The sequence below is a fragment of the Bombus flavifrons genome, chromosome 12 (assembly GCF_040668555.2).
Source record: "Bombus flavifrons isolate JBK064 chromosome 12, iyBomFlav1_principal, whole genome shotgun sequence".
NCBI lineage: Eukaryota > Metazoa > Arthropoda > Insecta > Hymenoptera > Apidae > Bombus > Bombus flavifrons.
This window is the reverse complement of record NC_138453.1, coordinates 7,083,527-7,097,713: the sequence shown is the minus strand read 5'-3', so window position 1 is coordinate 7,097,713 and position 14,187 is coordinate 7,083,527. Positions and strand designations below refer to the sequence as shown.

The window sequence follows — 14,187 nt, the reverse complement described above, 5'->3', positions numbered from 1 at the left end:
AAGTGCTATGATAAAGACGATGGAAGTGCAAATAATTTTTGTAGTCACCGTACCAAAAGCATAATTACGTGGAAATTTTTTTTTCCACGCAAACGTTGATTGGAAGATAGAGACACTGTTTGCTGAGCATCGAAATTCCCAGGTCCGCTGGACGCGAACGCACAAATTTCCAAATACCTTTATAATTAACATTACGATAAAATTCCTCGATGGGAAAGTTCGAGAGCAAAAAAATATTGATAATTCAGGAACGCGATGAAAATTATAAAATGTTTGGAAGTTTCGAATAGTTTGAAGAGACACGTTTATTTGAAAATGTCGGTATGAATAGCTCGAGACATTCTTTCGGAGGCTGTTATCCTCTGAAAGGTTGTCCGAATGTTTGTGTAAGTGCGGTAAAGGACGAGAAAGAAGAACGTAGTCCATCAAACGGACGCTTTTTATAATTAAAATTATCAATGGCCGCTGGAGGGTGATAAAAGGCGGTCTGTTTACCCGGCGGAGTATCTGGAAGATGTTTAACTATGCCAAGATGCAATGCTTGCTCGGTAAAAAGGACAAACTTCGCTAATGTACTTTGAAGAAGCGACACAATAAACTTGGAAGGATCGACCTATGAAACTTGAGATTCCTTCGCTGCAACAATGGAGGTCCGAAGAATGGAATACTTACGTCCTTTAGAGACGAAAAGTAGCCGAATCGTTCCTGATTGGACGCATGCTCCGACGAAGAGTCCTAGAAGAATAGAATCAATCTGATGTCAGTCGATAGTTGATTGACGTAACCCATAAAATATATTACTTCTAATAAGATTTAACAACATATCCTTAGAGAAGCTCAAATGCGAAATTAAATACAAGTATTATTAAATATTCGATATCCTTGGTCTACACGATTCATGTACTGTCTTGCTGTACTTAATCCATGTGATCTTCCAATAATTGATTAAAGGAGAAATTTAATCTTCTAAATATAAAAAAATTTTACGTAACAAGTAAAAATTAAGTAAAAGTGAGTAATAACCAAAGTACGTGCAGAGTATTCTTAAATATATCCGAAGAAAACCACAATATTTAGCCAGTCAAACAAATCTCTATTTAACTTTCATTTCTTTAGGTGTGCCCATAAGATTTGAAATCTGCGTAAACATTCGCAGTCTAGCCATAACAACGTCAATCCAATTTCCAGGAACCTAATTCTAGAAACTTCACATTTTCCAATAACTTAAAAAGGTTCCGTTATCATGGCAGACAAAAATAGTCCAAAATCTGATTACCTGATGATGTTGCTGTTGTTGTTGCTGCAAATAGAGTGAGTGTTGCTGCATGAATGATTGCAGTTGAGTAGGGCTGAGTATGTGTTGTTGGAGCAGCTGTTGCATCTGATGGATGCCGCTAGCCGGGCTGAGCATCATTTGCGGGGGGTTTTGCGAGGGTGGTGCCCCTGGCGGCCCTCCTGGTGGAGGACCTTGCGAAGGATTCGGCGGCGAACCCCTCTGAGGGGCCTGTGGACTTTGATGAGGACTCGGTTGGGGACCAGGCGCCCCCGAACTCGGCTGTTGCGATTGCTGCGTAATGATAGGTTGCTTTTGCTGGGTCATGGGTGCTGCTGTCACTGCGTGTCCAGCGGGACTGAGCTTTCCATTGCTCTGATACTCGATCGTGAGTTCCTGTTGCTGCTGCTGTTGCTGTGGCTGTTGTGGTTGCTGTGATTGTTCGGTCACGCCGCCACCTATCTCGTTCCGGTTGTTCTCGCGGCTACGTATCGACAGCCGATCTCGTTCTCGGTTCTCGCGTTCCCTCGACGAGGGAATACTGTCGCGTGGTTGCTGTTGCTGCTGCTTCAGGGCTGCAAACAGCGAAGTAGCCTGCAATACGAAAATGGAGATCGAGAGCTCGATCAAAGTCGGTTGCGAGCTGTCTCTGATTTTGTTTTCTTTTCTTTTTTTACTTTTTTTTCAATAAAAAAATTGATTGTTTCATAAAAGTTAATTCTTTTCATCGAATTTTCCAGGGGATTTTTGCAATATAAAAATTACATTAAAGTTACTTTGTGATACAACAACGGTACAAACGGTAAGTTTTTGGATTAATTTAAATTCGGTGTTCGTTTAATAAGAGATAAAGGAGTTTCTGTTTTGGCGACACCGCTAGTTGTACGAAGTCAAACGCGAGATAACAAGAAAGGGTTGCTAGAGATGGTTGTTGCAAGGGATGAAGAAACCGGGCGAGAACGAAAAGAGGGAAGAAGAAGCCCCGGGGCGGAATATTCATGATATAAATGCCGTGTAATGTGCGCGCGTTAAACTTCCACCGTGTTTTGAGCAATATTGATCTTATCTAATGGTATTCGAGACGTCTTGGTATCCTTCGTCATGATTGGTTGGCTTCGAGAACACCGAGATGGAAACTCGGTGTTGTCTGAATCGCGTCGACTCCAATCTTCTTACTTTGTTGTTTACGCAGCGAGATTTGTTTTATTAAGTTCTATCATCAAGTAGATTGCAGAGTGTAAAGGCGGAACATTGTGCTACTGGTTTCGTCTTCCGCTCTCTGTTAGTTTCTCTTCGAAATGTCGTGGAAGGAACCAGTTAATTCAACGACAGAAATACTTGAAAAAATTTATCATACGTAAGTTTATCATACGACCCAAAAATTTTATCATACGTTGCCACGTAGCGTTCTTTCCTTCCTTTCACTTTTTTCCCTTCCTCCCTTATCTCCTTTTATTTTATTTATATCCTTCTTTTTTTACTTCCTTCCCTGCCTTTTAATTCTCTTTTATTTCTTTCCACCTTTTCTTCACCTTCTTATCTTTTCCTTCCTTTATCTCTTATCCCCCATTCTTTTCCATCCCTTCTTGCCTTTCAACTTTACATTCCCTTTTCCAATTTCCCTCCTTTCTCTTCCATTCCTCCTTTAAGCGGACCGACGCGAAAGGAAAAAGATTTTGTTACATTTACGGAAATGTAAAACAAACGTATCGTAATGTAACAGAAACTCTTCGTCGATAAACCTTTGCAATATACTTATTTAAAAAAGTCTACGAAATGATCTCGCGACTAAATGTAATCGCGCCACATTGAATTTATCGTTCGATTAGGATTAATCGTTTGGATGAATACCAGCCAACAATGGCTCGACTTCTTTTTCCTTTCCTGCTTAATCGTGTTTGTAGAAATGTTCTCGACTTGTTTGTAAGTTGCATCGGATCTTGTTTTCGATTCCTCGAAACAAGCAAATACGCCTCTGTCGTGCAGAGGCTGCTTAGAATGCCTGTTTCGAAACCACATTTCCGCGTGGCCTGGAGACGATTCCTGACGAGCAGAACAATTGAGAACGCATAGTGAATCCCGAAAACTCGCGTCGCGATCGAAGGTCGTTCTTTGGTGGACCACAGGCGCGCGCGCGCGCACTTTTCGTTGAATGGTAAATGCGAGCGAGAAAGTCAGAGAGAAAGAAACAGAGAGACAGAGTTCCGTCAGAGATAAATTTAAAACGAATTCCTTTCTGCTCTGCTCTGCCGTTTTTCTCGTTCCCAGTATGGAAAGTCAGCCTCGCGATTGTTTCTTCGAGCGTGAAAAGCGAGTGTGTCTCTTGGTTGATCCGCGAGTCCTATGCTAATCTTATTTGTGTACGATTACGTATGTTTATAACATGCAAAGAAAGTCCCGACGTGGAGGCGCAGGGCGTTATCAGTGTTTAGTCAGGAGTGGTGGCGTTTCGTCTCCAAAGTTCGAAGCGGACCGACGCGAAAGGAAAAAACGCGTCGTGGAAAAACAGAGGAGGAGTCGCCGTTGGAAAATCCACGCTGATTCTCCTCAGGAAAGCTCGTCCTGTGTTCCCGTCCGGTTCGTCGATTCACGCACGACGTTTCTTCGTTCGACGGAGAAGAAATTCCACAGGAAAAGAATTTTTCGAAACGAGGTCCCCGAGGAGTCTGCTCAGTCGCCTTGGAAAAAACAATAAAAAATGATTCGAGAGACGAGGAGCATGAGCGACAGGGCCGTTTACTCAACGAAATTAATGAAAAGCAACGATCGGCAGGAGGTTTTAATCCACTTTAGCCAGAGACGCACCGCCCCGCCTAGATCGCGATCCTTTAATTCGCTAATTAATACCGAGCTCGTTTCTCCTTCTCTTATTCATCTCTCTTCGCTCTGTCTCGCTTCGATTGCTTCTGTTTTAACGAAGAAACGAAGAATCTTGAACGTCCAACGTCGCCGTGTCGCCATAGGGTGAAAGGGGTGGAAAAATCGCAGGCGAAACGAAGTAGAAGGTGGGTTCAGCCCACGAAAAAAATGGGGGCCAAGGGGGTGTGGAGTGGGGTGTAGAGGGGTAACGACGAGCAAGCTCGACGTGTGTACACGAACGGGGCCAAAGGAAAAAAATATAAGGGTACAGAAAGAATGAAAGTATAAGAGCCGACTTTGAAGGGCCATCGACTACAGATAAGAGGGACTCCTAAGACTCTTTTAAGAAAAGGTTAAATAAAGGTCGGGGAGCCGCGCTTGTTGTTGGCTGTTCAGATTCCTTCGACCCCTTTCCTTCCCTCCCTGGCCACCGTAACGCCACTTATTTGAATCCCGAAGGCTCCTTCGACTTCAGTCCCGGCGCTGCTCCACTGCTACATGGCCGTCTCGTCGTCGTCACCAGACCTTCATATCTTTTATATATTAGGATTTTCACCAACCATCCACCCCCGCGATCCTTATATATATATATATCCGTATATATAGATATATATTTCTTGCTCTTTTTTTTCTCTCTGTTTACTGTTTGGATTTATTCCAGCTCCCCTGACCTCTCCCTACGCCCCGAGAGAACCGCACCAAACTACTGTACGCCCCCGCCTAGCCTGTGTATATGAGTTCTCCGGAGACCTCGGTTTCCGTCTTTATACTTTCGATTTCCCCCCTTTGGTTGAAATCTCTTCGATCCTCCCGCTTCGTCTTCCGCTTCATCTGTCTTTGAAAAGCGTTGAAACTATCCGTGGCTGCGCACAGTGCCGCTCCCATGGCACTCGTCGTGAGTCACCCAACATTTCGTGAAATATACGACAGCCTGACGCGAGCTTCGTTTCGATGGCGAGAGGTAACATTCGAGGTTGCGGCGATTGCTTGTTTATTTGAATCGAGACGAGAGTGTCGCGAGGAGAATACCATTCGGAGATTTGTACTCGGAATCGAAAGATAATTTCCTCGCGAATTGATATGTCTGAGGCTATGGTTACGGCGGATGCGTGTTTGAAGGAACTGCGAAATAAAGTATCTGAAAAAAGATGTAGCTAAGATGTAGCTTGTGGTTACAATGGAGGCCTGAACGAGACATTTGAAGATAGAAATGGATATATTCATAAGAATATTCGTTCCTTAGTTTAATTACATGAGTACACGGTTGATGTTCAATTCTCGATAAACAAATTACTTACTTCCATGAGTTCGTTGATTACAAGAAGATGACAAAACTCGTACCAAATTCCAAGATAAATTTAAAAAATAACGTCTTAATCACTTTCTCTGCTTTTTAATTTATCTAGTTGATTAATGTTCAGACAAATTTGACAGAACATTGTAATCATGGGATCTTCAGATCTATATACTGATTGTTCTGGCGTTATCAGAAGCCTAATTTTATCAGGAAGCACACCCGCTACAATCATAGCCTAAAAGAGAAGAAGTTTGAGGAGAAAGGATAGTTTCGCGTTTGGGACAGTGGAATTCGATCAATTTGAATTCAGTTCGACGGAAATCGATAGGGTATCGTGAATGTTCGACTCGTTACGTTGCCACGGTATCTGGAATGTTTATTTAGCGTCGTTTTATACGCGCCAATTAAACTGCACGCACAGAGAGTTGCCGTGAACGTCATCGGAACACTTGTTACTGGAAAGAAATAAAAAACGGGGAGAGAGAAAAAAAAAAAAAAAAGAAAAAGCGTTGTCCAGGGGAAAAAATTCGGCGATTTGCACTGTCGATCCGTTTATTCCACAAATCCGAATCGGATTTACTTTCTAGCTTTCCCTCACGTTCTATATTGAACATCCCTTTTGGATCTGTTAACCGTGATATTTTCATAGCTGCGATACGCCATAGCAAGAATGTTCTATTATGTATGTATTGATTAAAATTCCCGCTCGAATCTCTGTCCATGGACCGAAAGCGTACTCGCTGTTTGATTGATTTTTAACATCGTAATACCGAACGCACCCGGAATTTCTTCATATCGCAACGTTTTTAATCGGTCGTCTAAATTGTAACCGATGAAAAAGGAGATCTACCTGTCTCACGTGTATGTTTTTCCTTTTTCACCTTGCATCTATTAAAACCAAAATTATTCGGTGATTCATTAGAATAATACATCATATATATCACATGTCTTGGATCAATTATCAGAAAAAAATGTGAGAAACGAAAGTAACTTTTATGTAACAACGTTCAAAATTTCATTTTCGATTATAACAGAAGTGAGACTTTCATTAGAAACACGACCTTCGTCCATGTTTGTCTTTCTATAGGAAAATTAAGACATAAATCATTTTTTATAACATCGATTCCACACCATGCTATCATCTGACTACTAAAATTAGAAAATCCAAAAACTTTGTTAAAATTTGACACGTTTGATCTAAGATATTACAATTTCGATGAATCGCTGAATAACTTTCGTTTGACTTTGTGAAACCAATCCAGAAGTAAATAATGTTTATGTAATATATATAACACGGAAAAAGATACAGTATATCCAAAGGAAAGTATTATAAAAGAATCACTATACATTCGAGTTTCCATTCCTCTAACCGTGTTCAAAAAATATAAATTTCTGCAGTTTGGCGATTAAAATTCGAGCAATTTATCGAAACGCACAAAGTCATTTGCCCGAACAGCGTCGAAAATGGAGCAGCGCCTGGGGTACAAAACAAGGGTTGCGCGGAGATGTCCCCGTCTCTCGTTTCGTATTCACGTCGACGGCCAATCAGAGACGCGTCTCTTTACACCCGCCTCCTGTTGACGTTTGTCATAATATTTTAATATTAAATCGCGTTACGACCAGCCATGCGTTCGCATAATCAGACGTTACTCCCTGGCCGCCGTTTATATACGTGCGACTGTAAGTCTCTCTCCGGGTGAGAGTAGACCGCAGTGTGAACACACCGAACAGGGTGAACGAGAGCAGGAAAGTAAGAGAGACGAAGGACGCGACACGGAGAAGGAGCGCTCGTCACCCCTCGTGCAGTTCCACGTGAAATGTGGAATACAAATTACTCCGAAAAGTCCCTATTCCCGGTCCCGTTTTCCGTCATTCGTCGCAGCACGCAGTCCCTATGAATTCGTCGAATAATTCAGAATTAGAGAAACTATGCGTGTCTCTTTGGACACTGACGAGTCTTTCGAAAGACACGTCTGCCTCTTCTTCCACTATCGCCGATTACTTCCCTACCCTTATTCTATACCAAGTTACTAATTTCTGTGCCGCTTCTAGCTATTCCAAAGTTCAGACACGTCTGAAAATTCTAACCAATCCTAGCCATATAGTAAGAGGTAAGGACATTCGAGCCATCTGAGCTTCAACATCTTAAAACTCAATCTCGAACATTGCACAAATTGGTCAAATTGTGTATTACGAAACACCATTAGTTATTAATACGATAATGAAAGAATATGGTATATTTGAGGTTCAATTAAAAAAAAAGAAACAAAAACGAGAAAATGATTAGAATATATCTATGGTACGGTTATTTGAGTCAGTGAGGAAGCACTACATACGTAAGAATTACTAAAACATTGCACAATCTTACTATTTATTCCGCTACTAATATAGATAGCTTAAAAATTGTCTTTGAAAACCGAATTTAGCAAATTACTTAGCTTGGCACAAATAATTCTACCTTAGCCTATAACGATTTTCAGATCGATAAGAAACACGAGCAAAGATTAAAGAAGTTCAACGACTTGAACTAGAAAAATAACTCGATCGATCAACAAATTGATTAACCGATTAATACGAAAATTTCCCAGAAACCCGATGGGTCGTAGCTATTCGATAGAAACGAGGACATCTAAATGATCCAATGACTTTGTTCGAAAAGGATTCTGCAATATTGAGAGGAATTAACGATTCTGGGAACGTCTGCGTTGGATGGACGGGCCGGTCCAGCGACTAGGAAGAGATCCATAGAAAAGAGAAAAGGGTGAGTAAGCCTGGTAGGGGTAGTAGGTTTCCTGGGACGACTCACTAGCCAGCTGGATATTTGGAAAATGGCTAGAACCAAGCGGACGGAATGTCTCTGGGCTCCATCGTTAACGGCCTGTGTACATTATAGATGGTCCCGTGATTGGTTCGTCAGCCTCTCAAAAACTTCAGCTCCCGTCGTCGTAGTCGTTCCTCCTCTTCTCGTTCCGTGTTGTTACCTAGCTTCGATTCCCGTTCTATCGTTTCGTAGGTTCATTTCAGCTGGCCCCAACCAACCACCCCACCTCGACTGCCTTTCACCCCCTAGACTTTGTCTTTTTCCAATCGTCAATTGACAATGTACAGAGGCGGCCTTTCACGGGTATCAATTAGTAGGATTCGCTCGACGCTGATGTCCGTACGATCTCAGCTTTCGATCTCGCTTTCAATCCCCTTTTACCTTGTGTCAATTCGACTGCTCTATCTAATAAAGAGATCGACACTATCGGTGAATTTTTTATCGCGCAATTGTGAGCCTTTCGTTCATGAACTGAGATATTCTCTTTGGTAAATTTTAGTTTTGGTTCGAAGTGTTCTTTTCCAGAGGAGAACTGCAGCAATTTTCGAATTTTTTAATAGAATTATCTTAAATTTTATCAATATCGAGTACTATGAAAGTCGCACGAATATTCGTTATATTATTCATCGTATTAATTATTCGTTGTTTCAACCTTTGAATATACGTGATTTATATCAAATTTCTTTTACTTTGATATGCTCTATTATAATTATAATCGATAGAAATTATTAGCGATTCTGGGATTCATGCTTTAAATCGATGATATAGCAAAATTTAGTCCTATTGTCTCGTCAAATTTTCAAACTTTTCAAATATACCGATCTAATACGATAAAAATTCTTTCGGTAAATTATACGCATCCTCGTAACCACAAAAATAAAGTCAGCAACGCAGAAACCATAATCGTACGAGCGAAAGAATGATCACGGGAAAACGGAACCGGATAGAAGGAAACAAAGATTGGGCCGGCATTATGCAAGGTAAACGTTGCCAGAAGTATACCCTTTCCCGTAGGTATCCGCTGTCTGTATGTACAAGAATTAACGCATAGAGGTTGGGAGTGTCGCAGCTGGGTAGGCGAGATACAGAAGGTTGGGGGTGTCCAGAGGCAGAGAGCGCGTGGCGAAAGAGCACGAGAAAGGGGCGAAGGGGGTCGGAAAATTGGGGAGAGATCGGCGGAGGGTGAGAACGAGAACGGATAACAGAGGAAGCTGGGACAGAGGGTGCATCGAAGAGAGTAATTTCGGCATTCTGCGGGTTTGCTTACATCCACCGGTTCAGCGATTTTCGTTATGCGTGCACCGGTGAACATGCACCGTTGTTTCTCCACGGTACACAGTTAGCCTTCGAGAATTTTTCCTTCTTTCTTCACTCTCCGATACGAACGAACGAAATGCTTGTGAAAGTATTTGAACACCTACACACTCGATGATAACATAGAAATCCTTCATGCGAGTATTGTGTGTGTTATATAAAATATTTTGAAATTTCATTAACACTAGAATGAAATGAAGGCTGCAACGATTATATGAGTAAAATTTGAAACCAATTTAAAAATGCATATAGAAGTTACAAGGCATTTACTCTAAAGATATGTTTAATGGAAGATTAGCGTATGAGATATGTAATTTAAACATATAGCAGGTGTTAAAGATGGTCCCACAGAATATTGAAGTTTCTTAATGCGATCACAGTGAACTGTTTAGATACTTTTATGATTATGACGTTTCGTATAACACAGATAATATATTCGAATATTTTTGTAAATTGGTTTGTCTCTCAGAAAGTTCAAATAAATAAAGTCGTATTGTATTTACCTGTATTCAATAGTGTAAATATTTGCGCAAGTTAAATAAAAATTCAAATTCTTCTGAAATCCGATAGTCACGATTTATCGAATAACAATACGAAATAGTATGTTTTTCGTGATTACTCAATTTCATGCTCGATGGACGCAAACTTTATTCCATTATCCTTTCTCTGGCCTCGTTTACCGATAGATTCTCTCTACCCTTCATCCCTTCGATGACAAGCAGCGATAAAACGCGAAATATTTTGTTTCTTCCCCCGTACGCTGCTAACTTTCGCCATTAGCCACTCCCTCCCCTTGATCCCCCCTCTGGTTTTCTCTCGGGGGCGAAATTTCCGACTTGGCCCGTCGAAGAAAATGAAATAAAGGATGTATCTGTTTGGCGTAGCCCATAATTTCCCTGTTTCTTGACCCCATCTTCTCTTCCATCGTCGGAGGCCACAAGCACACCGTTGCAAGCCTGTGGGCTACCAGTCGTTAATGAAAATCAAACAACGGAAAAATTACATCCACTTGGTGGTAACCGTGCGTCCTACTCTTTTCCACCCTTGAGACTTTACAGGAGAAAGGAGTGGATAGGGCGCGCAGGGTGTTAGAGGGGTTTGGAGAACGGTTTTGCCTTAGTCAGCTTTCCCATTTCTCCACTGCATCAGCGGCCCAGCCAAGGTTTGTACTCGGGTAATCGTGCAATTCTTTCCTCGTGGCTTTCGCTTCTTCTCTTCGTCTTCCCGCTATTAATCATCTCGCGCGTCTCACGCGGGAAGGAAAAAAATTACGAGGGCCGCTGTTTTTAGGACAAAGGATCTCGACTTTAAATCGAACTTTACCATCATGGGACACGCAGCTCGTAAGATTCTATTTTTCTTTATTCTTTTTTTCTATTTTTTTTTTTTTTCATATAATAGTAGACGCATAGTAGACGCAGTGCAGGTTTCTTCTTCTTGGTATGTAAACTCTTAGTTCCTAGATAGAAGTTGAAGAGCGTAAACGTCTCAGAAGAATCGTGCCAAGAGAGAACGTTGGGAAATTAATATCGACACGGTTTATACAAACAGAAGACACGTCTGGATAAACGACGGTTGTTTTCTTAGAACAATGTTCGAGGCCCCTTTGTGCCGGAAACTGGTGTCTACGCGCATCCTTAGGCAATCGCCGTATAACCTGCGCACCGTGTTTTACTTTCGTTCCGGTTAATAATTCAGTATCAATTAGTGGCCGGTTGAATTATAAAAGAACCTTTCATCGTTCCTCGACGTTCTGCACTGTGGATTTCGTTGCTTCTTTGCCAGACAGCGAAAAACAGGGGGTGGCAACTCCAAGTCTCGCCACATTTCAAAACTTCCTATACTCACAACTGTATTAATCGCAACAGCAATCCATCCACAAGAAAATCTTATAAAACTGAAATATACTTCAAGAAATAATAGACCATAATACGCGGTAGAATTTTGATTATCCAATCTCGTTGTAACTGATCTGCGTTTTAATTGACTATACTTCTGTTTGGATGAGAACGATTGACCAAAAGAAAGATCACTGACACATTCCATAATCATTCTTCTTCGTCTAATTAGACGTCTTAACATACATACATATATGTAAACCTACATACAATATACTTTCGTACGTACATAAATAAGAAACCTCTTATTCTTTCATTAATAATCGACAAATTAATGATAATTGGTAAATGCATAATATTCGGATTAAGCGATCAGAAGTTCGGGTCCGTAAGGGCCGGGAAGCTGTATAGATAGAAACGCACGAACATTACGTGGCACGATCTAGGGGTCATCGATGCTTTTTTAGCAATTCAGAGTTCAGAGTTTGCCGTTTCGAAAGAGAGAGGAAAAGAGAGAAGAAGGAGAACCAGTCGGAGAAGAGACAGAAAGGAAGGCGGTGAATAATGGAAAGTAGCGAATTCCTTTTCTGCTAGTCGCGGCCAGACGAGCTCCATTAAAGTCCCTAAATCCCCGACGTACTCCACCCCCCTCGCGTTGCGCGACTCTCCCTCTTCTCACCCTCTTGGTGTCCCTCTTCGTACATGGACGGATCATGACCAAGCATACGGGCGTTCGCTTTTGCTCGTAGACGCATATTTATTCGCAGTCCATTTTGGTTTGTTTGCACAAACGGGAGAGAGTCCGTCAGGCCGACGTCGGACCTCTGTTCTCCGCTTGTGCCATACGGTCGCCGTGTCTGTCTCGCTGCTTTTTTTCCACCGCCTCTCGTCGCTTTCGCATTCCTACGCTTCTCTGCTCACTTCCGGTGCTCCACGAGTAGATATCGCAAGGGTGATCGTCACCCTCGTCCTCGGAATATCTTGTTTCTTTTCGAATCTCGTCACCCGTCGCCTCTTCCAACGAGGACTTTGTTCCTGTATTTGTACGTCCAGACATTAAGTTTCGTGTCTAAAATATTTTGTCTCTTGACATTTGACAAAAGTATGTCCAATCACTTTGTGAAGAATCGTGGTATTTTGAGGATTCTTGATGTGACAGAGTATCTGTCAAATTTGTCGCGACAAGAATTCACAATCTTTCTGGTATCTCCTTTAGATAGAAATATGAAGTTTCTTGCTTCGAACTTGTACTTTACATCTTTTGATACTTGACAAAAGTATCTCTCATAATTTAATACAGAATTGCGGTAATTTCCAGCGTTCTTGAAATTCTTTACACGACAGAAGATCAAATTTGCCGTGATGAAAATTCAGAGTCTTTCCGAAAGCTTCTTCGCGACGAAACATAAAGTTTCTACACGAAATTCGTACTCTGCATCCTTTGATACCTCACAAAATAATTTCCATTCATTTCTCAAAGAATTCTATAGTCGTTTGTGCTATTCTTGGAATTCTTAACGCGATAGAATATCAAATTTGTCGTGGCAAGAATTAAGAGTCTCTCCAAAGCGAGCTGGAGGCTAAGGCATCGGATGAAATCGCGGTTAAAAATTGTACGCTATTATTCAAGTCCCAGAAGCGGAGCAGTTCCTCTGATGATACAATTAAGTCCGGCAACAGCAGATTTTCCGACTTGGAAAATTATCCGATATTTTTCACGCGGCGGGACGCGAGGGTACGCCGCTGGATAGGGGACAGTCGGAAAGGGGTGAGAAAAATGCCAGGTTGTTCGGAGCTCAGGAATTAGGAGGACGACCGGGGAAATGTCGAGAAAAGTATAAGGCGACTTTTAAACACCACGAAAGGGTGGTCGCTTGTTTTACTAATGAAAGTTCACGACGTGAACTGATGGATCAGGCCAGCTTGATTTATCGCGAAAATAAAGCTCGCCGATTAAAGCAGAGATTTCTGCAGAAATGAAAAGAATTCCGCGTGGTTTTCTGACTAGAAACGATCTGTTGTACATCCACAAAGAGACCAAGCTCGATTTCTTCAAGCAGAGTAGAGGTTTCGCTAGTTTACATTCATTTATCCTGTCACCCCTTCTCGTACTCTTACGGCGCCTTAACGCCCGATTCTTCTTCCCTCTCTTTAATATCGACATTAATATTCAAGACGGCGAACGAAATGAATATTAAACACAGTAATCGTTTTAACTCTAGTCCGGTGATAATGTTCGGACCTCCGAAGATACCCGCATGCTCTCACCTCCGGCGGTTAATTTATTCCTCCAATTTCTTTACGATCGCGCACGATTATTAAATTACCAATGAATCCGACGAATCTCTAGAAAACAATTCACACGGCCAACAAATTTTACATCGTCTCACCTAACCTCAAATACACGTAGCATCTAGCCAATGAAATACGAATTCCTTAGGTTGAAAGAATTTCCATCGACGATGTTTCTAAGTAAATCACGTCTCAGCCAGGAAGTCGAGGAGAAAGGAAGCAGCAGAGGGGATGGTTCCCCTGTTTTTCCTCGCTAATTCGCCGGGAATTGCGCGAGAAAGGAGGAAGCGTGGTCGCGAGAGGAAGGCTTGCTCGTCTCGGTACACGAAAGTCACATTTGTATTCCGTCAGCGAAGCCAGCGGAATCCGGGGTGCGCTCTAAGATCGCGCCGGATGAGGTGCTTTAAAAAGAGAAAAGGAGTAAACGCGAATAGCAGGGCTCGAGGGTGAAAAACCGGGAGAAAAGGTGCTGCTGCCATCGTCGTCGTTGGTC

The 14,187-nt window shown here is 42.0% G+C and overlaps 1 protein-coding gene across 22 annotated transcripts in view; it reads right to left on the bottom strand.

The window, feature by feature from the left end:
- Positions 1-14,187, bottom strand: part of FoxP (forkhead box transcription factor P) — a 245,191-nt gene that overhangs the window by 21,773 nt on the left and 209,231 nt on the right. For 21 of the 22 annotated variants that reach the window (XM_069125045.1, XM_069125030.1, XM_069125031.1 and 18 more), the window contains 2 exons: positions 1,277-1,867; positions 673-735 (listed from right to left, as the gene is read on the bottom strand). In XM_069125045.1, coding sequence (XP_068981146.1) covers positions 673-735; positions 1,277-1,867 — 654 coding nt within the window. The remainder of the gene's footprint in view (positions 1-672; positions 736-1,276; positions 1,868-14,187) is intronic. The other variant, XM_069125053.1, reaches the window with a different exon arrangement.